The 25,176-nt window shown below is 39.6% G+C and overlaps 2 protein-coding genes across 5 annotated transcripts in view; one reads left to right on the top strand and one right to left on the bottom strand.

Moving 5' to 3' along the window:
• LOC138213584 (ras and Rab interactor 2-like) overlaps positions 1 to 7,685 on the top strand; it is a 61,420-nt gene extending 53,735 nt beyond the window's left edge. For all 3 annotated transcript variants that reach the window (XM_069174804.1, XM_069174805.1, XM_069174806.1), the window contains 4 exons: positions 767 to 1,075; positions 1,194 to 1,325; positions 2,050 to 2,213; positions 3,054 to 7,685. In XM_069174804.1, coding sequence (XP_069030905.1) covers positions 767 to 1,075; positions 1,194 to 1,325; positions 2,050 to 2,213; positions 3,054 to 3,530 — 1,082 coding nt within the window. In that variant the 3' untranslated portion in view covers positions 3,531 to 7,685. The remainder of the gene's footprint in view (positions 1 to 766; positions 1,076 to 1,193; positions 1,326 to 2,049; positions 2,214 to 3,053) is intronic.
• An 11-nt stretch (positions 7,686 to 7,696) lies between these two features.
• slc24a3 (solute carrier family 24 member 3) overlaps positions 7,697 to 25,176 on the bottom strand; it is a 93,667-nt gene continuing 76,187 nt past the window's right edge. For both annotated transcript variants that reach the window (XM_069174807.1, XM_069174808.1), the window contains 8 exons: positions 24,851 to 24,978; positions 23,485 to 23,645; positions 18,429 to 18,669; positions 17,927 to 18,093; positions 16,453 to 16,567; positions 15,977 to 16,089; positions 13,583 to 13,648; positions 7,697 to 13,468 (listed from right to left, as the gene is read on the bottom strand). In XM_069174807.1, coding sequence (XP_069030908.1) covers positions 13,319 to 13,468; positions 13,583 to 13,648; positions 15,977 to 16,089; positions 16,453 to 16,567; positions 17,927 to 18,093; positions 18,429 to 18,669; positions 23,485 to 23,645; positions 24,851 to 24,978 — 1,141 coding nt within the window. In that variant the 3' untranslated portion in view covers positions 7,697 to 13,318. The remainder of the gene's footprint in view (positions 13,469 to 13,582; positions 13,649 to 15,976; positions 16,090 to 16,452; positions 16,568 to 17,926; positions 18,094 to 18,428; positions 18,670 to 23,484; positions 23,646 to 24,850; positions 24,979 to 25,176) is intronic.

Here is a 25,176-nt window from a genome sequence, read left to right as displayed (position 1 = left end):
ATGTTTTTCAGTGGCAGGAACTGGGAGACTAGTCAGGATGGAGGGAAAGGTAAAAGCAGCAATGTACAGAGACATCCTTGATGAAAACCTTCTCCAGAGCGCTCTGGACCTCAGACTGGGGCGAAGGTTCATCTTCCAACAGGACAACGACCCGAAGCACACAGCCAAGATAACAAAAGGAGTGGCTTCGGGACAACTCTGTGAATGTCTTTGAGAGGCCCAGGCAGAGCCCAGACTTGAACCCGATTGAACATCTCTGGAGAGATCTGAAAATGGCTGTGCACCGACGCTCCCCATCCAACCTGATGGAGCTTGAGAGGTCCTGCAAAGAAGAATGGGAGAAACTGCCCAAGAATAGGTGTGCCAAGTTTATAGCATCATACTCAAAAAGACTTGAGGCTGTAATTTCTGCCAAAGGTGCTTCAACAAAATATTGAGCAAAGGCTGTGAATAGTTATGTACGTGTCATATTTTCATTTTTGATTTTTAATAGATTTGCAAAAATTTCAAAATTTTTTATTTCACGTCATTATGGGGTATTGTGTGTTCGAATTTTGAGGGGGAAATGAATTTAATCCATTTTGGAATCAGGCTGTAATATAACAAAATGTGGAAAAAGTGAAGCGTTGTGAATACTTTCCGGATGCACTGTATAAGGTTCTGGAACTTTTGGTGAAAAAGCCTTTCTTATATGTTTATTTTTTTGAAAGTCTGGTGAACAATCTAAATCCATTCAAAATCCTCAGTGGTTTCTTCCTTTCCTCAGACCATGTCCTGGAGAAGGCCATGCACAAGTGTGTCTTGAAGCCCCTCAAATCAGTGGTGACTGCGGCCCTGCAGGAGTTCCAGGTACGCAACGGGGCGTGGCAGGAGCTAAAGGAGAACCTTTCTTTGGCAAAGGCCCGACAGCCGCAAGAAATGGGTGTAGCTGACGCACTGCCCCCAGACCCTGTGGCCATAGAGAAGATCAAGCACAAGTTCCACACCATGTGTAAACTTTACTCCCCAGATAAGAAGGTCACCATGCTTCTAAGAGTTTGCAAACTTATCTACACTGTCATGGAGGACAATTCAGGTAAAGATCTGAAAATCACAACCCTTTTGTGCGGTATATCGCCTAGTGATCAACAGATAGAGTTTCAAATGTATCAAATGATGAAATTCAACCTGTATCTGCTGTGTTTTTGCTTCAGGTCGTTTGTATGGTGCTGATGACTTTCTGCCCATGCTGACCTACGTTTTGGCCCAGTGTGACATGCCTCAGCTGGACAATGAGATACTTTACATGATGGAACTGCTGGACCCCTCACTGCTTCACGGAGAAGGTATTTGTTGATTCCAGATAACCTGTACTATAAGCACTCTTTACTCTTTAATTTAATCTGAGCAGGTACAGAGAGGGACAGGAGGAGAATAAACAAGCTGGTCAAAAGGGCCAGCTCTGTCCAGGGGAAGTCTTCTGGACTCCATATATGAGGTGGGTGAGAGGAGGATGTTAGCCAAGCTGACGTAGACAACACCTCTCCCCCTACGTGAGACTGGAGGAGCTTTAAGCAGCTCCTTCAGTGGCAGACTGCTGCACCCTCAGTGTAGGAAGGAGCGTTACCGCAGGTCGTTTGTTCCGACGGCCATCAGACTTTTCAATACCACAATAAAATAATGTTGCACCTTATTCCACAGCACCTGTCACTTTACATTCATCATTCCAAACTGTATTTTTATATTTATTTTTTTATTTTATTTGTTTTTGTTTATAGTCTGTGCGTGTGTGTATTTTTTATTCATTGCTCTTATTTTATTTTATTGTTTTAAAAAAATTTTTTTTATCTACCTTATATATATATCTCAAGTATTTGTAAATTTTGTCTTCTCTATGCTGCAGTGACGAGTAAATTTCCCCACTGTGGGATTAATAAAATAAAATCTAATCTAATGTAATCTAATCTTAATTAAAATGAAAAAATGAATATCTCCATTAGAAGCCAAGATTATCTTCTTTTCATGCGACTGTCTATTGTTAACACTCCGTCTCCATATGTTTATGCCCAGGTGGTTACTACCTGACCAGCTCCTACGGAGCCATGTCTCTGATCAGGAACTTCCAGGAGGAGCAGGCTGCCAGAGTGCTGAGTTCTGAAACAAGAGATACACTCAACCAGTGGCACCGTCGACGCACCACCCAGCGCTCTGCACCATCAATTGATGACTTTCAGGTCAGCATGAACAAACACAACAGTACAAGATGCTTTGTATTAGATTGTTTTGTTTCAGTGTTAGGGTATCTTAAATTTTTTAGCATTTTTTGAGAGGTTGCCTTTTAGCTTTCGAGTTGCTTTTGGCCGAAAAATATTTCTGATTTGAGTAAACAGATCAGACTTTTACTAACAGTGAAATAAAAAGTATTCCAACTGCTGTTTAGGAATATCAATCCTCAACCTAAGGATAGACCTCATGTACCTGTGACAATAACTTTATCTGTATCTAATAAACTGTGACTCTGTGTGACAGCTCGTGTATAATCATTGTCATTTGCTGTTAGATTCTGATCTGATTCTGACAGGTTCGTCTTTGCGTTAGTAATTGATGAACTATACATAAATGTGCTCAATTCTCTTGCAATAAAAAGTGCCATGGTATAAAGGCTGCAGGTATTTAATAAACCTGCAGTTTCTCTTTGCGCCGAGAGTAAACCAAATTCCACAAATCACTAGAAGCAACAAAAAAACCTCCTTTTAAACTTCTAGTCTGTGTGCACTTTTCAAAGAGTACACAAACTGCGACTTTTAATCTCTGTTATGTCTATTGACCATGTTTATGTGCAGAAAAAAAAAATCCTGTTTAACCTATTTAAAGTGTTTTACCATAAAGGAGCAGCTTTCAGGGGGAAATCCTAGAGCTTTTCTTGTGGGTATATGTCATATACCTGTGTATTGCATAAACTGTACCACTGCTTTCAGCAAAGGTTGTCTCATACCACAACAGTTGAGGTATCCAGTACCAGTGCCAGCGCTACTGCCGAATTTCTGACTGTGCTTCTTCTTACTGTCCCTCAGAACTACCTGCGGGTGGCGCTGCAGGAGCTGGACAGTGGTTGCACAGCCAAGACTATGCAGGTGGGACCTTACACCACCGCGGAGGAGGTATGCAAGCTGTGTGCCCACAAGTTCAAAGTGTCCAACCCTGAGAACTACGGCCTGTTCCTGCTGATGGAGGGCAGCAGCCAGCAGCTGGCACCAGACACCCACCCTCAGAAGATAAAAGCTGAGCTCCACAGCCACCCGCAGGCCGCTCCTTTCCACTTTGTATTCCGCCATGTGGCTAACTGCACCTCCCTGTCGTCACCTCACCTCGATACTACACCCAACCTGAACGACCTCACCCTGACCTCTGAGCCCCAGGCCAACCTGAATGACCTAATTACTGACATGTTGGCCCCCTCCCCCAAACCCAGTGTCAGCTTAGGTCTCAGCCCAACTCTGAGCCTTAGCCTGCCGCCCAGCGACCTCAACAGTAACTCCATCTCTATATGACTGTAGCAACAAGTGGAACCCTGAACGGGGGTCTTTGTCTCCCTGCTGCCACTGTATCGGGCATTATCTCTGCGTTGTGCGAGTCTTTAAAAGCCTGACTTCTCATTTTGTCTCACTCAACATCCCCAGCTGGGAAGTTCTGTCTGACAGACACGGGTGAAACAGCAAAAGAAGAAAAGAGGGAAGGAAATGAGAGTGGTAGAGTTATTTTTGCTTGCTTGGCTCTGGATTTGGCATCAGAGCAGCACTTTGGTAAACACATCTCCGCCTTAATGATGGTGCTTCAGGGCAAGCTGTTACCGTTGCTGCTTTTCGGGTGCATGGAAGGAAATCAGACCATTTTTGTAATTAATCACTCTTCAGTATGCAGTTTATTTAGGTGATAAATCAGTGTGATTATAAATTACTTACCTTTAGATTGTTGATTTGGATGAATTTGGCAGCAACATGGTGACTGATGCCCATAGAAATGTAATATTTTCCAAAACATAATTTTTTGCCTGCAAATCTTTACAGCAAGAAAAAAAGGGAGAAGATACAGAGACATCCTTAAGAAGAAGATATTACATTAATTCTGTGATTTGGCTACATTAGCCACCAGTTAGAGACCAACACATTTCCCTCTCTTGTTTTAGAGAGGAATGGATGTCCAAATGGCTGTTTGTGGTGGCATTTTTTGGTAAAGGTGTTCTTCTAAAAGAAAAGAAAAGAACATGAACAATCAGCAGTGGCAAAAAGTTAACTTTGCAGCAGTTACTCTGCAACTAGTTATTCTTTTTCTCAGTGAAAAAGAACTTTACACATTAAATTACAACTAAACAGTAAGCTTTAACGGAGCACTACACAAATTTAAGCAGCAGTACCAGTGTTTTTTTGTTTTTTATTCATTGCCTTTCTCTTCCTTGTCAAAACCTGGTGTCTACATCCACCACAATGCAATTTGATTTCAATGCAATGCAACCCATGGCAATTTGGTCGGAGATTTAGGTGTGCTATGCAACAAATATAGCATGGAGCGGAGATGAGCAGCAGCTGCAGAGGTTTGAGCTCACTTCTTCGTATCTCTACAAAAAGTTTATTTTCCTTACTCAAATTGACATCACTTACGACTATAAACCAACTTGTGAAAAGTAACCACGCGAGAGATATGAACAGTTGGTAGAGTTCCAATTCAAGGGTTTTACAGAAGCAGGTATTTGGGAACCAAAAACAAATTCTCTGTAACATCACAAGTTTGTGATGCAAACTTCTTCTAGTTTTGAATTGGCATCAAAGGTTAATCAAATGACTGTGTTTCTGTAATGCCGTGGCTTCTGGTTTACAAATCATTAGTTGTTAGTCAAAAAGCCACAGCCACTGGTTTGTTCCTTCTGATTTCATCATACAGCATTTTTACTGTCCGATGATTTGCATTTTTTTTTTTTGACACATTATTAATGAAGAACAAGTGCCTACATAACCATAACACAATGAGTTGCTACAAAATGTTAGTATAAACTTGATCAAATCTTGGACTTTTATATGATAATCTTAAGGATTAACATTGTAAAATGTTGTGAAATGTTGTTTTTTGTGTTTAAGTTTGTTGTTTGTTTGTTAAAAACAGGTGGGTATGCCAGTGTTGACGTATTTACTGATTATCCTGATAATATGAACAAGATTCAATTATACATGATGTTGCTTGATAATCTCCATTCAGGTTAGATTCAGATTAACAATACGTGCCAGAAGAATTTGGGCTGTCTGTCATATTTCAGTTTTGACAGGTTCTCTGTATTACTGACGTGGTCAGTTATAAAAAGGTTGTGTGGACTTCTAAGCTGGTCTGAGGTTCCACACAGCCAAACATGCTGTATGGATTGTGCAGATTTTTGAAACAAGCAAAGGTATGGGAGGATGCATAGGTATGGAGAATGAATAGTAGTGAGATTGATCTGCAATACAATACAAACGCCTACATCAATGTTGACTTTGGTACTGCCTGTCTAAAATACTTGAATATAAAAGATTTCAGTAGTTGGAAAATAGAATTACAATGTTGTTTGTTTAGGAAATAAATTGAACTGTAGAACTTCATTCATTTTATTTTTACGTGGGGGTGAAATGTTAATGTCAGAGGTGTAGTCAGTAGAGACGAAACTGAAAAGTGATGTGGCTGAAGGAAAAAGCAATTGCTGTAAGAGGCAGTTTAGTAGCATTAAATGACATGTATGGTCTGTATTATAACCTGTATGGAGCTCACCACACTAATGGTGAAGTTCACTAAGTGTTCAGAGTTTGAATTCATATGTACTGCCATGTTGTTCATAGTTTTCAGTCACATGACCACCGCGGAGCCCGGGAGGGCAAAACATCATTCTAACACAGCAGCTCATACTGGACAATCTGTAGTGTTGCAGAGCAGGTTCATACATTTTCCATCTGTTTAAAGCCACCGCAATTTGGATCACCTCTCAGCAGATGAAAAACAAAGATATGGGAACAAACTTCAAGTTTTGGGGATCTATGATCCATAGATACATGCCGCTGTGATTTTTAAAGCTCCTGCTGAGTTTGATAAACCGCAACGGGAGCTATTCCTCATAGTGTTAAACTTTCCTGTTCTGATTTCAGACAGTAATCAGGGAAACACGGGAGAAGTTGATTTTCTACAGGCCAGAACCTAGTGCTAGTTTCAGGGTGAACATACTTTTAACACTTTCAACAGTGGATGAAAAGACACACAGGAGCTCCAACTTTGCCTTGAGAAGCTGCAGCCTTCATTCACAACAGACTTACGCTGTACATTTGTTGGCTGATTCATGTTTTATTTTCAGGGTCATTGTAGTCAGCAGTGTTGACAAGCTACAGTTTGAACAACTCGCCTTTGACAGCCTGTGTTGCTGTGGATGAGGAGGGACTGGTGCAATGTGGCCCCTGTATTTGTATGGCAGGGTTAGGAGAAGTTTGTTCCCATCTTGTTGTCTTCTCTGGCTTTTTTTTCGCAAACGGAATTCAGTAAAAGCACAACCCAGGCACAAGTCTTTGTTTGTTTGTGCATCCATTTGACCAACAACTATCCAGTATTTTGGCTAAACAAGCCTGGTAAACTTGCTGGCAGGCAGTGGGACAAAGCTTTGTTTCGCCCTCCAGGTGGGTGTGGCTATAGGGACGTGGCGCCACGTGAAAACTATGAAGTTTCTTTGTGGCCATAACTTTCTTTGACCAAGTGAGTATTTATGTCTCTGTGCAGGGATTTTTCACAGATGGCTTTTCTATGTCTAGAATATTCTTGAAGGTGTCAAAATGTAATTTGCATTCAGGAGACATCTTCCTCCTTATTAACTTTCATTGAACAATATCAGAAATATTTTGCACTTAATAAATGGTGGAAATAAGATTATATGTCTTGCACAGTGTTTGAATTTGAACAGTGCTCTTATATCAATCCTGTTGCACCAGTTCATCACCACTACATGGTGCTCATGAGTCATACTTCATACTGCATCAGCGGTGGCCCAAATTTGAAATGAAAACTACCAGACACAGAAGACAGATTTATGACACATTTGTCTGCTTGGAAGCAGAAACGTGTCTCATACAGTATGTATACTCTAGAAAGGCAATAGAAATATAATGCAATATACAGCAGTTTTGGTCACACCATTCATATTTATCTCTCAATTGTAGGACATCTGACAATGAAGTTTGTTGTAGTAAAAGACCAAAAAACTGACTTATTTGCTCATAGACATCTTGACCTTTAACAATGTGTCATACATTGTTTTCAAAGCTTGTTTCCATTGTGGATAATCTTATCTTCAAAGTAACCAGTAACTAAAGCCGTCAAAAAATGTAGTGGAGTAGAAAGTAAATTTCCCTCTGAAATGTAGTGGAGTAGGAGTATAAAGTAGCATAAAATGGAAATACTCACAATTTTACTCTAATCAATTCTTGAGTCAGTGTACTTAGTTACTCTCCACAATGCCTGAGCACTGCCAAAAGGTGAGTGACCTACACTCAATACTGTGCCTGAACATATCTCTATATAGAAGACAGAAGTAGTCAAAAATATAATTAAAGTGTACATTTCACCATTAAGTACCAACCAACATCTTTTTATTGGTAGGTTACTACATGCATGTGTGAGTTTGTGGGTCTGAATAAAACTTGGGTCCAACACAGGGTTGCATTACCTTAAGCAAAAACAACTTTATTAATGCTCAGGTAGAAAAAAAAAAAATCGATTTGAAACATCTAAGCACAAAGTAAACCATTCTATTGAAATTGTTCCAATGTAGGAAGAGGTAAAGCAAATAATTAAACTTCACTCTCCATCTCCTATACATCCATCCAGTTCAAACTAAATCCAGTGCCATCTAAAATCCCATGAGACTTTAATTTCAAAGTACATTAAGATTCACCATAAATAATTTATCATATTGAAATATCTCCATGCAAGTAAACAAAGAACAACAGCGTCAGAGGTCTCAAACACATCAAAACAAAGGGGAGCACAAGGGAGATCTAGGAACTATGAAAATATATTCAACAGATATTCAGATTGAGACAAAAATATATAATTACATTTACACCTATTTATATACATATGTACAGCAGCAACATAGTACCCATGTGAATATCACAAATTATTTAGAAATCTCCCCTACAAGACTGCTCTTTTCATAATGTGAGTGTCTGTGGTGTTTTGGTTGGTTTCATAGATATGGTACCTTATGTTTAGGTGGGAGGTACAAGCAGTGAATAGCAGCACAGAATGTATTGAACCAAATCACCAGGTGTATCACCCGTTGCATAAGTTGGTTTGATGGTAAAGTGCATGATACAGATGTTTTCTGAAGAATATGATAAACCAAAAGAAATGTCCTGGGTTATAAAGGTATATTTATAAAGAGATGGATGACTGATATATTGTTGTAATTTGTCTTGAACAGCAAGCTTTTCATTTGACTGAGTAAAAGTATTTAGATCTTTGTCATCCTACCAACACTGAGCAGTGCAGAGTTTAAAGGCTAGTGGCAGATGCTTGTTTGAGAGAGAAATGCTACAACACATATTAATAATAATACACCACCTGATTTTATTAAAAAAAAACGCTGTTGATGTTTTGATATTCCATTTTGAACAAGTTATCAGGATTGTGAGTTTTGGGAGAGATACAAAATAATCATAGTTGTCTTTTTCCATAGCTAATTTTACAAAAACAGAAATTACATGTATTTTTAACTTCTAAGGATGGCTTCTGGAAACAAACATTTTGTACAAATTCTATATTTAACAAATAAAGTTTCCAATTATGAATGTTACACATAAGTAACATTTATATTGGGTTAAATGAAACTCATTCATAAAGATAGTTGCAGTTCTTTGGAATAATTCACAGAGGTCTACTTCTGCCAGGAATAAAGATAAATTACCCATCATAACTCAACAGTCATTTTTAAAGTCAAATACTCAAGACACTAAGTAAAATGAGATAGTACGTAAGAATTAGAATACATTTTTAAATCCAAATTATGTGTGTATATTATGAGTGACTACAATCAAATGTGATTTTCAGTCCATTTATGAGATAATAAAACTAAATGCTGAGTTAAAACAAGAATTTTAGCAAAAAGGATGACTTTTTAATCCAAATACTGTGTAGACCCATGCGAGTACAACTTTTAATAACCATTTTTAGTTGGAACCTCGGCAAAGAGTCTGCTTGGTCGAGCAGTTGTATTCCTGCATTATCTGTTTTTTACCTGAAAATTGTGCTTCTATTCTCATACATTTTATAACGTATCTCATCATTTTGATGAGATCCTCAATCTGACTTCTCTTAAAGTTTCGCCTAACAAAATTTTACCATCATAACCATGACTTTATATTTCTACAATTTTGCCTTTGTATCTCAATGTGTATTTAGTGTCTCCTAATTTGCAGTGTTTCCCATTTACACAATAGCTGGAAAATGCAGACTGCTGCTGGTTTTTTTTGGGCATTTTTTTTTTTTTTTTTGAGAGGCGAGGAGAGTTATATTGTTTTGCACTACACCTTTGATTAAAGCATATAAATAAGAAACCTGATTATGACAGCACAACAATTGCAGAACAAGAACCGGGTAGATGTCAACAATGAGGCAAGAAAGGGTGATCGGGTTTTTGGGACTATCATTGGATGAACGGAAACAGTCCTGCAATTTGTAACGTGAATATTGCACAGTAACATTACAGATAACACACTCATTTCATAGGAATATGCAAGGAAACATACAGTATATTTGTAAAATAAACAATATTTGAAAGATCCATTTTTATACAAAGATACTGGGTATTGTACATGCACCGATTGTTTTCTTCTTCCTAGAGGCAGGCCACCATGACATGTGAAAGCTGTCAATGTCAAAGACAACTGACAAATTCTTTCACAGACACATATTATTTAGACAGGGTTACCTCAAAGGAATGTTGTAAATGTAAGTAATCATTGAAAATATCATTATATTTAAGTAAATTAACACTGATAATACAAAAGTGTGGTGATACAAATTATTTCTGGAAAAAAGGGTTGTAAAAAATGTTAAACGGGGAGAATTAATAGCAGCTGCCACTGGCTAACCCAGAGTGTACGTAAACCTTCACCCATTGGGTAATATGGCTCAAACAAAAAATGAATTGTCCGTTTCATGCAAATTTTTGAAATTTGTTCAAAAGACTTGTCTGATCAAAGAAAGAAAGAGAAGTAATGCTCGTAATGATGAGGAGGAGGTTTCTTTGGGAGAGTTGGGGAGGTGGGTCTCTGATGTATGGCAGCAAGGTTTTAAAAGGGGAGCAATTTTATAAACTCTAAGTCCTATTCGACAGGGCAGGCAGTGTAGTAGAGAAGCTGAAATGTGAGCGGAGGCCAGAGCAGAGGAAGTGACAGAGAAGCAGGGCGGAGGCAAAAGTGCAGCTGTAGCAGATGACTGAAGGAGAAAATGGGAGGGAGGGAGTGAAAAGATGCATTGGTTGGAGGCACAAGCCTTTATGTTATGTGATTTTATTGTAAATATGTGGTTGTCTATATATATTTTTTGCTCAATAATTCTTGCGTGCTTTACTGATTACTACTTTTATATATTTTTCTTAAATCTTGAAACACTTTGATATGTAAGCTTGACTGGATGTAATGAGCAGTCTAAATGGATTAGAGTTTATACAATTGTATTTGGCAACATGTAAAATTACTTAGAACATACAAAAAATGTGTATCAATTTGCTCCCCTTTTTCATTCTAAACTTTTAATAGTTGTTTTCTTTTTCTGGTGGAAATGGGCACCACATTACAAAGCTATTTCATGGAAACTTTCAAAGAAATGAGGAAATAAACATTTCCACCCTGATTCAACGTGCTACCAATAAATAAAACTATCACCTCAGCTTGTAAATATCAAATTCTACTTGGACTGACATTTTATCCTATCAATATCAATACTTTTTTTTTTACTTAGCTTTGTAGAAAGGTTCAGGTATTTAGTAATTCCATTATGAGGTTTAGAGCTGTAAGATTCTCTTGATAACAGTCCAGTTTTGATTGAGTAGTGAATGATAAATCAATTAATTACAAATAATAAGCTGATATTAACAGACATCATTTGGAATTTTAATACATCTTTTTAAACTGTACTACTATATAAATTGATCTTTAATCATTAAAGTGGCATATTTACATATGTGAAAGCTTATAGTTATTGCATCACATAAAGATTCAAACCCTGCTTTCCGGTCATAACAGAGAGGTCTGCCTGTGACTATGAAATAAATAAATGCATATGATGAACATAAACAACATTAATTATTTGTACATTCAAAAGACAATATTTCTCAGATTTTAAATGACCTATGTATTATCTTTTCCTTATTAGTAATACATGAATACATATAACTTATTTTTTTTGTTTCAGCAATTATCTTCCCTCATTGAGAGAGAAAATCGAATGAATAGGGCATTTGATATTTGAAAGGAACCTATCTGGAGTAAAAGCTGACATTTTGATAGTGCGTAACAATTAACAGTGATGACCGGTAACTTCTGGTGGAAGTCTTTGAGGAACAGTACGACTTTGATGTACCACAGTGGAATAAAAATCCCCTAGAGGGTTTCACAAACCACATTTAACATGCTCTAAAAACTAGTAGAAATATTTATATGCCAGAAACCTACAATATCTGGACAAATATAGACATTAGGCATTGCGAAATACAAAGCCCCCCCATCCCCAATCCCCCTACCTTAAAAACTCATGCAATTTTAACCTGTTAAATATCTAACTTCCACTGTGGTTTCCATAGAGGAGTGAAGCAGCATCCATTCACCACATGGGAAACACCTCGTCCAGCTGTTGTTTCAAATAATGCCAATGCTGTTTTGAGTCTGCTCGGTCAGTGTCTTAAAGAGGAGAAAAAGCAGCAGTCCGTTATTCTTTGTCCCTGGGTGCCAGACTAGTACAACAACGAATGAATGAATTCCATACGAGCCGGCTTCATTTTACAAGGATGCTTTGTACTTACAGAGGTATAATCAGCATTATTAGGAGACGCCTTATCTCCATGAAGCTCTTCAGTGCAAGTTTGAATTCTGTATTTTACATGAACAAAAAACTACACATTCAAATAAAAAAAAATCAACACAACAACTTCCAAAGAAATTGTACTTTTTTTTTTTTTTTACACTTGTTGCTTGTTTTGTGTTGATTTCAGCAACCCTGGCTCCAGAAGTAAAACCTGCCTGGGTGGTTTTGTGACCTCCAGTGTAGAAATGTGCATATGACATGAATAAATAATAAATAGGACATCTGGATGTACTTACAGAGGTGTGATATTTACAGAAATAAAAATAAAGAAAAAAAAAATCCCCATAAAGCTCATTAATACAAACAAAATGTACAGCTGTGAGTTAATTCATAAAAAGGTGATGTGTAGAAGGTCTGTATTTCATAAATGGAAAAGTCAAGTCTGACTTAATCACATGATAAAAGTAGAAATTGTCCTAAGATAATGGTGTTTGAAAAAATTTCTCATCTGCTTAACAGATCCTGTTCTCAGCCTGAAGACTCCGACACGAGGCCCTAACTGTTAACCATTATCTACCCCACAGTGCTAAACTACCCCGATACATCTACTTATACATCCCACCCCTCTATATCATTGCTTTTATAATTATTACTCTCAGGTTGTAGATAAAAAAATAAAATTAAAAAAAAACCTTTAGTGTGAGGAAAATATAGCAGCAAGGAAAACATTGCACCTAAAGGAGATTTTAAAATAAAAGGTCCTTACATCAAAAGCAAGCAGTAGTCACACGAGGAGTATGTGTTTCTGCATCTCTAGTTGTTGTGCTCTGTGTTTCCCTTAATGAGGGTTTGTAATGAGTCATAAAATCTCTAGATTTTAGAATCTTTTAGAATCTTTCTGTTTCTAGAATCATTCCCACGCTCTAGTCTGGTCGGGAGTAAACATCAGAACAGCTCTACATTGCACTGAGCCGAAAAACAAGCATTTTAAAAAAGTACAAAGTGGGATCTCTTCTCACATAAGAGACAATAGGCAGGAAACAGAGTGAGAATCAGACCTGTGCCAAATGGTATTTGCAATTAATTCTTACTGATTAAGTTAAGAATTAGACCTACTGGTTGTCATTCTGTCATTGGACCCCACGAGTATTACTCATTTGTAATACTTCACTCTTAATTCCTTGCAAAGACCACTTCCTGTGTGAGTGTGGGTGCATGCACAGTATTGATGTGTTTGTGTGTTGTGTGCAACTCAGTCATCCCGGCAAGTTGGAAGGTTGACAAAGGTAAAGATGTTATACTCGATGAGGCAGGAGAAACACAGGAAGACAGAGTAGAGTAGGAGACATACGACACCCAGACGTCGGTCTAATGTCCACTTGTTTAGATGAACTCCCACCACCTGAGTGGACAGGGAGCAAAGGGGAGGGACCACAGAGATGAGCCGATCAGTAGACAGATCAATAAAGAGAATTATGGGATGAAGCGGCTCAAAGCAGACCTTTCACGGACTCACCGTCAGAAACACAGATGCCAGCAGAAGCCCAACAGAAAAGATGAGCCCTTTGCTATTAAGTTTGATCTGCAAGAAGAAAATGTGAGACATTACTACTTCTATACACTGATTAGACTATTATGACCATCTGCCAAAATACGCTATTGGTCCCTAATGAAAGGACCTTTACGACACACAGAGGCCTGGACTTTACTGGATTTCTGGAGGTGACACTGTACAATGTACACTAACTAAGCAAAGACAAACCACAGTCCATCAGTACTGTAAGACATGAAGGTCAGTCAGTCAAGAAACGTCAATGAACTTTGAAAGTAAAAAAAACAAAAAAACGGGCTGATGATACGGGCTCTCATGAAGATGGCCCAAAGAAAGAAAACTAAGGGTGATATTTTCATCAGCCTAGGCGCAGGGCAGTGCAAGCACTGGTGCAGTGAAAGTGTAAGTAGTTGTGGCCAACTTGTTTGGTATTTTGGTGATGAGATGCGCAGTCACAGCCATGGTGCAACATGGCCCAGTGCTGCAGTTGGAAGAATAAGTAATCAAATGAGTTCCTTTCTTTCCCTTTAAACCACTGTGGCTATTGCATCATGATGTGCGCAAACTGCCTGATTCACATCCGAATCAACAGAAAAGAGTCAACATAATATTTTATATGATTAACTTAATCAGAAGGTTATATTAAAAACAAATCTTCTTGGGATCATTTATGTAAATGGAATTTAAATGCGTAGGACTTCCACCAAACCTGTCTTTGGGTTTGTGGGTAGGTTTGTCTGTGTGTGCTCTTGCCCACTAAAGCCACCAAAACAGCTACTTTCACCTGGTTTGAGCAGGCGCAGGCTCAAGTTCTCTTCAAAACTGACACCAAAATTTAACTGCACTGGCTTATCTTTATTTACACATCCCCTATTGTGTTTTTCCGCGGTGCTGCTGGCTTCAGATTGAGCCACAGAAATTGTAACTTGCGTGTAGGAAAAGCCCCTTGCGCTGCACAAAAATTGCCAATTTGTGCGTTTGTGTGTAGCGGGTCTTTGCTGGTGTCATTTTTTATGATTTATCCAGAATAAACATGTATTATGAAAAAACTATGTGGAGATGGAGCCGACGGTGCATTTTGTCCACCAGTCATTAGATGTCTGAGTTGGCTGAGGAATTTTGTCAATCACCGGTCCACAGAGACCAATTTTTCCAGAAAATATGGCAAGTTTTCAATATAGCAAAGGTGATGTTTCATTTCTTGAAGTCAGTCGATCCGTCTACTGTCAACATCTGAGCTGTCGTCTGAGTCCGCCATTGAGCCCTCTGACTCATCCAAAACACCTTCAGTCCAAAGAAAGAAGAAGTGATGCCCGGAGATGGATCCTGCTCACTCCACCCTCCTCCAGAGGCTGGCTGAGGTCAGGGAGGAGGTGCGTGCATCGCAGAATATATACAGCAGTTGTGGAAATTATGTTACAATGTTCCTTCAGGAGCTGGCTCATATGATGCTAAAAGGCAGATGAAGGAGATGAAGCAGTAGATGATGTGTTATGAACAGACAGTGTTTGCATTCCTGCAGTGTACTATTGTGCTTTGAGTTGATTTGTTTTAAGTTTTTACAACAAATGTTGAAAGACTGTGAAAGTCAGCACTGGTAAGTTATTGTTGTTGTTGTTGTTGTTGTTGTTGTTGTTTACATTTTTGGCAAACTAGCCTGCTAACAAAATTAACTGTTACTGCCCCAAAGACAATGTGATAGGAAGAATGCTACATTTATGTTGATTTTGAAAGCAACATAATCCAATTATTGTTCCCTCAGCTGACATACTTAATGTTAATGGAATTTTTTTTTTTTTTAAATTCTTGTAAACATTCACTGAATGCCTATGTCCTCAAGTGTCACCGTGCTCACTGTTTACACTGTGCAAATCAGGAATTTCCGTACTATCTCAGTTCCCGTCTTGAGGTGCTCTGGTGTGCCCTCTAGTGGTGTCCTCCAGTAACACGTGTAGTACCTTGTCAAGTATGTGAGCAATAACGTTCACAACATGTATGGTTGTAAATGCAAACGTGTGGTCCAACAGCAAGTATATCTCCGGCCTAAGGACTGTTTGACCAGAAGGATGAAGTACTACATCAGATGACCTGGCCACCACAACCACCCAACCTAAACTAAACTGAGATAGTTTGGGATGAGTTGGACAGCAGAGTGAAAGGAAAGGTGTGAAAGTAGGTGACTTCTTTGCATAATCTAAAATATGTTTTGTTTGTTTTACATTTTTTGTTTATTACATAAATCAAAATGTGTTGTTTTATAGTTTTGATGTCTTCAGTCTTGTTCTACGCTAATGTAAAAAACTGTAAACTGGTAGTCACACATCAGGCACTAAGATTAAGGAGCAGAGTCCTACTCACGTCAGAGCCATAGTTAATAGCCAGGGTCTGCAGTGCCCAAGGGAGACCGAGCCCCACCAGGATGTCAAACACGTTACTACCGATGGAGTTGGACACCGCCATGTCTCCCATTCCTGAAAATAAAGACAGAGGTGTATTTATGAGGCAGCAGAAAGAGAGCAGTTCAGAGAAATTATAGAGAGACAGCATGAAAGGAAAAGGCAGTGAGCATCGAGGGGCCAAGAAGGTTCATAGGGGAGGAGGCGGGTTACCTCCAACCCTCCCCCTCCACCTACTTCCAGGTGAACTCAGAAGAATTCAGTGTAGCTATAAGTTCAACTAATGTCCAAAAGAAACAGTGAAGCGGAGGATAGACCAAAAGAAAGGATAAAGCAGCGACTAGATCACTGCCCTCACTTTTTTTGGGGGGGCCATTTGTACCATTATTTAATAGAGAATGTGAGTGTGTTCCAATGTATGTTTTTGTGTTTGATTACCTTGCCGGGCCACTATAAGGCTGGCCATACAGTCAGGGACGCTGGTGCCAGCTGCCAGGAAGGTAATGCCCATAATGACATCTGGGATACCAAGTGTAAAGCCTATTATTGTTACCTGAGAGACACACAAAGACAGAAGCAGACTGTTAATGATTATGTTTTGGCAACCATGTCAAAACTACTGGTGGAGACAGAAAGATAGGAGAACAATAAGAACAGAGTGAGATGGGTTTGAGCCCAAATTGAATTTAAATTTGTATTTGTACATAAACATCTTTATTTTTTGACTTGACTCACAGTGAGGAACCCTCACACAATTATAACTTCACTCTGCAGCTCTGCCGAGCTTCAACCCCATTAGGACAGGAACATTACGGGATTTGGTCAGCAGGACATACCAAAGGAAAAAAGCAAGAAATCACCAAAAAAAAGACACCAACAAAATATCACAGACATTTTTTTTTATTTTTTTTTATGTTTTCTGCAGTATCCCAGTAATCTAGTGATTGATGTCTATATATCCATGGGTCCATTACAAAATAAAAAACTATGCCACAGCACAAAGAACAGAAAACTACCTTATGAGGGAACAAATCTACGCCTTGCGGGCCAGATAGCCTACTGCTAGTATGTCTATTGGTGGTCTTGCATGTTCTACTATGTCTATTAACATTTTTCTGTTAGTGTAAAACCGTGTTCATACTCGCGCGAGTACGGACACTCAAGTTACTTATATATATATACTGTATATATATATATATATATATATATATATATATATAAATAAACTTGTGCGGATGCAAATTCGCATCCTTTTGCGTCGCCCGGCAGGAATTTGCATCCTTTCGCGTCGCCTTTGCATTGACTTTGTACGTAATCACTCTGCGGGAGTGATTCGCTTCACGTTTGGTCTGAACAAGGCTTAAGATTTATTTGTAGCTGTTAAATACATTCTATGAATTACCAGTGATCTTCCTTTGCAGCCATTCTGCTTAGGCATTGAATAGCCCTTAATGCTTAGAGCTTTAGCTATGTGCGCTCCCTCAAGGTACATGCAATTCAACTAGTTGGATTTTCTATGAGATCAGACCATCTTTTATGGTAAAAATATTTGATATATAGTACTGAAGTGGTAAATAATAGAGGTTGCTTTAGCTTTCCAGCTGCCGCTGCCTTTTCGTACTTTTTTGTTTTGTTCTCTTCACATTACTCAGGTGTTCAAATGAAAAGAATAAAAGTGGTGTTGACTGTTTGCAGTCTCTTTCCATCGATTTTGTCTGCACTTGTCAATGAGTGACCACGGTAAATTGCCCTTATGTTTTCATAATTAACAAATGCACCCTTACCAGCAGCAGACCTTCCTCTCTGCTCTCCTTTGGTTTTGAAATTTCCTTCCACACTTCAAACAAATCCACTTTACTTGATATTAATAATATTGTGCCTTTCTCAAACTTTTTTCCCCTTTGTCACTTACCATCCAGACCATGATGTAGGAGAAAGCAGCGATCCAGAGAGTGGAGCAAACGAAGGACAGCATGAACCAGTTCTCCCAGCGAGGCGTGGAGCAGTTTGGGATGGTGAAGTACAGCAGTAGGCACAGAGGCCAGGCCAGTAACCACTTCAGCTTGTTGAACATGCCCACTGCAGAAATGCGGGCAAGATACAGCATAACAAGGGGTTTAGACCGACATATTGTTGGGTCCAGGAATGTGCCTTCTTACACCTCTAAATGTATCACAAATTTTAATTTGGATTTGAACAAAATTGGAAAGGAAAGGAAAATTAATTCCTGTTTACATCCACCCAGGATTTTTTATTTATGCAAAAATCTAAAATGCACATAATCCCTGGTGGATGATAATATGTCTAGAGTAAGGGGCAATTCCCTCCTCTGTGTAGGTCTATACCTGTCAAAACTCACCCTTGGAAAGAGCAGGAGTGACAGAAACCCAATAATCCATATGTCCAGAAGTTACCTGGGCACTGGAAAGGTACAAAGGGTCCCTCCCCATCCTCTTCTTCTTCCTCTTCGTCATTCTCGTTGTTCTCGTTGTCCTCGTTCTCTGTCTCATTTCCTCCGTCTTGGTCATCATGGGGAACATTTACGCCCTTCTCGGCTCTGGACAGCCCGTTTTCCATGCCCCGCCTACTTCCTCCTTTCCCTTGGACATCAGAGTCTCCATTGGTGAAAGTCCTTGTGTTGATTAGACGCTGCCTCTGTACATCACCGACACAGAAAAACATGAGTAACTAGTCATGCACAAGCTGTGTTGCTAGGCACAGCAGCCCTGGAAGCGACCGTGGGACCATATTTGTACCTTGAACATTTCTCTCGTGTTGAGCTCTCCGAGCTAATTGCAATTATTTCCTCATCTGGATCATCTACCTGTCTCTTGGATCCCATCCTAACAAAACTCCTCAAGGAAGTCTTCCCTTTAATTAGTACTTCCATATGGAGATATCATCAGGAAGCATTGCATCAACTTCCATTGTTATACAGCTGACACGCAGCTATATCTTTAAAACCAGATGAAACAAATCAGTTAGTAAAACTTGAAGAATGTCTTAAAGACATAAAGGCCTGGATGACCAACAATTTCCTGCTTCTAAATTCAGACAAAACGGAAGTTATTGTACTTGGTCCTAAACACCTCAGAAACTATTTCTCTAATCACTTAGTTACTCTGGATGACATTGTCTTAGCCTCCAGCACCACTGACAAACCTTGGAGTCATCTTTGATGAAGATTTGTCCTTTAGCCACCATATAAAGCAAGTCTCAAGGAGTGCCTTCTTTCATCTACGTAATATAAATAAAATTGGGAAAATCCTTCCTCAGCATGATGCAGAAAAGCAAATTAATGCATTTGTTATTTCCAGGCTGGATTATTGTAATTCCTTGTTGTCAGAATGTCCAAATTACTGATTTACAAAGCTCTTCATGACCAGGCTCCATCTTATGTCAGAGATCTTATAGAACCATATCATCCTGAAAAAGCACTCAGAATGCTGGCCTGCTTATGGTTGTCAGAGTTTCCAAAAGTAGAATGGGAGGCAGAGCCTTCAGTTTTAGGGCTCCTCTGCTGTGGAATGCTACCAGTTTGGGTTTGAGGGGGAGAAATCCTCTCTAGCTTCAAGGTTAGACTTAAAACTTTCCTTTTTGATAAAGCTTATCGTAAGAGCTGGCTCAGGTGGCCCTGAACCATCCTTTAGTTATGCTGTTATTGGCCTAGGCTGCCGGGGGACTTCATGTGATGCACTAAGCTTCTTTCCTCTCACTCTTTCACTCTCTATACACTCATATCTCACAATTACATCGCATTCACTTCATGCTTTTTCTCCCATAGTTTTTGCTTATTGTCTGTTGCCTCTCTATACAGTTCCCTCGCTCATGTAGTTTCTGTTCTTTCTTTTGCAGATGTCCCGTCATGGAGCTGCATGTCTCCGCTCTGTGATTGTCAGCCACACCAACAGTTCATGTTTTGGATCTCTATGCTGTCCTTTTCTCTCTCTACTGTCTCACCCCAACCAGTCGAGGCAGATGGCCGCCCACCTCTAAGTCTGGTTCTGTCGGAGGTTTCTTCCTTTAAGAGGTAGTTTTTCCTTCCCTCTGTTGGAGGTTTTTCTCCCTTAAAGAGGAGTTTTTCACTCCTAGTTCATGTGGGAATTGTTGAATTGTTGGGTTTCTCTGTATAATACTGTAAAGTTCTGTTGTAAGGACTTTAATGTCTTAAGTGACATGAAATAACCTGTGTTGTGATTTGACGCTATATAAATGAAATTGAATTGAATTGAATTGAATTGAATTGAATTGAATTGAAGCTCACACATACAGACAAGGGAGTAGGTCAGCTCTAATGGTTCAGCACAAACTATATTTTTATCCGACAGAAAAAGCTCAATATTTCTTTAAATACTAAATGTTATTTATGCATGCCTTTGTAAAAAAAAAAATGAACTCCTCTTTTTCAGCTCTCCCTTTTTCACAAACTCTATTACTTTGCACATGAAATAAAAGCTAAACCCCATGAAAGTCATTGAGGAGAGACTGAAAAAGTGCACTTTTATTTCCATTTGGATGATTATAATGTGTTACACATTACATTACACAAATGAAAATAAAAGTACACTTTTCAAGAGAAGTGACTGTAGGAACTAGTTTGTTGCAAGCATACCCCTCCCCTCAGGGGCCTGTTTCACAAAACATGGATAAGGGATTAAGCCATGATTTTTCAGGTATTCTGGTTTAATTAAGTCTTGGTTCTGTTTCATGAAAGCAGTGGCACAGAAGTTACCATGGAGATTCATTCTGTGCATCGAGCCTGGTCAAGATCAGACTAACAGCCAGGCCTAATCAATCCTGGTACTTTTAAATCCAGATTAAACCTTTGATCAGAAACCAATTTATTACAGTTATTCCATGTCCTTATGGAAGTTGGCCATTTTGCTTTAGAATAAATAATAAAATGTCATGAAGGCTGCTGATTTCATTGTTACTTGAAGTTTGACGAATATTTTATTGCAGTTATTGAGAGGATTAAAAAACAGATAATGAAATTGTGAATTTGTTTTAAATTAAGTCATGATGGCAATAAAGTATTAAATCATGGGTGTTTCTCCCTTTACAATCAAGTGCCCTTGATGATGTCATTGATGATATACAGGCTTTCTGATGGAAAAGAGTGTTTCTGGACAGGTTGGACCACTTGGCTTTTCTTAATGACCGCCAGCATGATCGGTCCAATGATTCAGCGCCGCAAAGCACCGTCCTACAGATGATCTGTTCTGGGCTAAAACCAAATTCAAGTGACATGTGTGTCTTTATGCAGCAGGAGATGCTGAAAATCTGAACAAAGCCAGTATTTGTAGCTCCATTAGAAGACTGTATTTGGCATTGAAACAATATTCTCGCATCTTCATTATCTTCTCACAGAAGTATTATGTGCGATATTAAGGAGGAATTTGACCAAATTGCAGGTACAATGAATTACAGATTATATGTGTGTGTATTTGTGTGTGTGCGCAGACACATACACAGAGAGAGAGAGAGAGAGAGAGAGTGAGAGAGAGAGAGAGAGAGAGAGAGTGGGGTTTGTAATCTTCATGGTGAATAATATGAGTACCATTAACTTGCTCTGCTCACTTTTAAGGCATTAAAGTCTACAAATGATTTAAGCATACGGCCCGCCTCTTTTCCATTGCTCCATCAGTGAATCTATGATCAACCTCGTGAATGCCCATTTAATGGATAAATTACACCTGGCTTGAACTAGCCGCACCTGATCAGCCAGGCTTGGCAATTGTGAAACAGATTAAACCAGGATGCACTGACTAGGTCAAGCCTGGCATTTCTCTATTATCCTGGATATCTTAATTCTGCTGTTGTGAAACACACCCCTGGTTCCAGCAGGGACAATATTTTAGTCTAAATTAATCACCTTCTCCCAGTCATCATCACATTCCTCAAAATTCTGGCCATGGTGAAGGTTTTGCAGCATTTTTCCACAAAAGCTCAACAATCATTTTCACACTTAGTTCTGCTAATTTAAAAGCCTTACCTTTAGTAAGTCTCAGTTTATTGTTGTTGTTTATCACCCATCTGCCCTTTCCTCAGTTTTTTTTTTTTTTACTGAATTCTCTGACTTTTACCACGTAAGTGTCAGGATCCCAGTGTGTCTCCCTCTATTTTGTCCCCAATCACCTCTCCTCATGTGTGTTGTCATTCCCCTGTCTGTTTGTTATTGTTTTCCCATGTGTTCTGTGTCCTTCTCTCCCCGCCTCCAGTCACCTCCCATAGCCACATGGGCATGAGCAGCTGCCACCACTCCCACTGATCACCACCTGCAGGTGGCTCATTTCACTGATCACCTCCCTGGACTATATCAACCTGGTTCCTGCAGTCATTAGTTGTCAGTCCAAACTGCCAGTCACCCACAATCTGTCGCCAGTCACACCAGCTGTCCACCGGTTCCGGTTCCTCTTCCTGTTCTGCTACCAGTCAGTGCGACCAGTCGGTGCTGTCCTGTCCTGTACTGATGTGTCTACGGCTCCCGCCCAATCCTGCCAGGGCTGAGTGCGGGGTCGCCACAGCTGCTCTGCGGTGTTTGTGGCGGACCTCGGGATTTTCCGCAAGAACTACGTCAGCTTGCTGCCCGCTGTGGAGAACCTTGGGATTCCCCCAGCGACGCCGCGCCCCACTCCACGTACTGCCTGTCCATCTGCCTTCCAACCAGCCTGACTGCCGTGTCTACGACTCTCGCCCAGACATTGCCCGGACCAGAACTCGGTTCGTGTTCGCACCAGCTGGCTCCGCCCTCTCTGGTGAGAAGTCGGTGGAGTTTCCCTCCCGACTCAAGGACGAGGAAGGAGACCGTCGGAAAAAAAACCATTAGGCACCTGACCCTGTACTAATAAATACTGTTTTTGAACCATTACCTGAGTCTGTGTCTGCGTTTGGGTCCAGTTCACTCCACCACATAACAGTAAGCATGGAAACTAAATATTTAAAACCTTCTTTTGTCTGAATTTTGTTTGTCTGAACATTTTAATTTACAATAATGGACTACACAGCATTTGGGTGAAAACTAATTTTCAGTAGATGTCTGTGTTATTGCTGTACCCAAAATTAAGGAAGTGATTCCAGTTTTGCTATACTTTAATGCCATATGGCGGGCAGCTACCTCAACTTTACACAAGTGGATAATTTTCTTGATTGTGCAGCAGCCTCACTGCATACAACACTTGATAATGCTGCCCCTCTGAAAAAGAGAGAAATTAATCTGAGTAGCTTTCTCCTAGGTAAAATTTACAAATCCGCTCTTTAAAGCAAACATCACTGGCTGGAAAGAAATTGGCAGTTTAATAACATTGCCTCCCTAATGCTCGAACTGCATATAAAGAATCTTCAGCTCCAGATTATCTCATGAAAGAGACTGTCTGAAATACCTTGCAGTTGGTTTCAATTTGAAAATGGCTGCAATCTCTTTTTTCTCAATCAAAAGTGCAAGATTGGTGCATTTGTGTTTGTCCTTACTTCAGTGATGAGCATTCGTGAGGCCATGGTTAGGCGAGTCCTAGGGGAGAAGTGGCTGGTGATCATTATCCTCATGCCGGCCTCAGAGAAGGACAGCTGGTGCGGGTACGCTGACAGCATCTCGTCAACCATCAGCACCGACGGCTTGCTGTGGTGGTTTGCTGTAGGACACACACATACGCACTAACACCAAAAAAAACCATATCCATCTCAAACATCTGTGCTAAAACACTTCTAGTATCCTCAGATCCTTGATGGTACAGTGGTTAAACAGAATTCTTCCAACTGAAATTTTTGGGAGAAGCTATAACCTTTAGCTTTACTACCTTTAGTAGTAAGTATGCCAAGTTTTGTTGCTTGATCAACATCTTAATGTTTTTGTGACCGGTGGTCTGGCATGTTTGTGATTTCTCCATGCACCTGAAACTTGATCAGAGAGTGCACGTAGCATTTTTTGGGGAACAGAAAGAAGTGGCATAGTGTCAAATCCAAAAGAAATGTGCTGTAAGCAAAGCCTGTTGTCATGTTGGAAAACCCAAGAGCAATTGTGCAACAGTTGAGGTTGTTTGGACCGAATGTTTTCCCTCAGATGCCTCAGAACATCAAAGTAGCACTTGGTGTTGACAGACCCTGAGGGACAAATTCTCAATACACAACCCAGCAAATGTCAAAGCAAACCCACCCTGGTTGTTCTACTGACCTGATGCGCCTTTTTTGGTAGTAGACAGTGACCCTCCACCCCTCAGAAATGCTAATGTCACTCAAAACACTTCCTAGGCTCTTTGTGTCAGTGCAGTATGCTAGTTACAGCAGTTACAGCATTTCAAAGGTTTCTGTTGCCGATTTCCAGAGTTTTAGACAAATTTGACATGCACTCTCTGCTCATGTCAACTGAGTGATTGCAGATGCACTCGGACCACTACTCACAAAAACGCGTGTAACTTTGTGCTGAGGTTGATCAAGCAACATAATTTGGAACACTTACTCACGAGGGTTATAGCTTTCTCCAGCTCCACGCATGTCACATTGCTGCACAGTTAGCATGCAACTGGAGCAATCATGGAACTTTTTGATCTGCCATTGTATGCCAGGATGAAATATACTGGGAAGGCCTTTTATGAGTCTGGAGGTGATTAGTTTAGTCTAGCATAAAGACTGCAAGCAGGAAGAAATAGATAGTCTATTTCTGTCCAAAGTTATAAAATATGCCTACCAACATGTACTTTCTCTTGTTTAATAGGTAAAACAAACAGAAATAAAAAAAAAACAAAAAAAACATTTGTGGTTCAAGTAGGTGGGCAGCACTTTATTTATCTGCCCACTGAATGTGTACATCTGTTTCAACCCACTTCAACATAAATCGCACCTTTCTTCAAGAGAACAGCCGTAGCATCACAGCCATCGTCCAGTTCCCCGTTATTGTCTGCACCATTCCTGAAATTGGACAAGTTCTTCTTTCGCCTCTCCAGAAAGCGAACAATGTGGGAGTTCAACCTGTAAGGGTTGGATCAGGTTAACTTTACGTAATGTTCAATGCATGTGCAACTGCCAAATGACTTCAGATTGTTGTACCATTTTTATTTTGTTGTTGTAAGCTGTAGCAAAGATTATTTTATAATTGGGGAAATTTATTATGTTTTAAAATAAATCTGTAGTTCCTATTTTATGTACTTTTTCTTTTCCCCCCAAATT

This window comes from Embiotoca jacksoni, unplaced genomic scaffold (genome assembly GCF_022577435.1).
Source record: "Embiotoca jacksoni isolate LCO1_2020_lvr unplaced genomic scaffold, fEmbJac1.0.p SCAF_61, whole genome shotgun sequence".
NCBI classification, from domain to species: Eukaryota; Metazoa; Chordata; class Actinopteri; family Embiotocidae; genus Embiotoca; species Embiotoca jacksoni.
The sequence above is the reverse complement of the archived record's forward strand: the minus strand, read 5'-3'. Positions and strand labels throughout refer to the sequence as shown.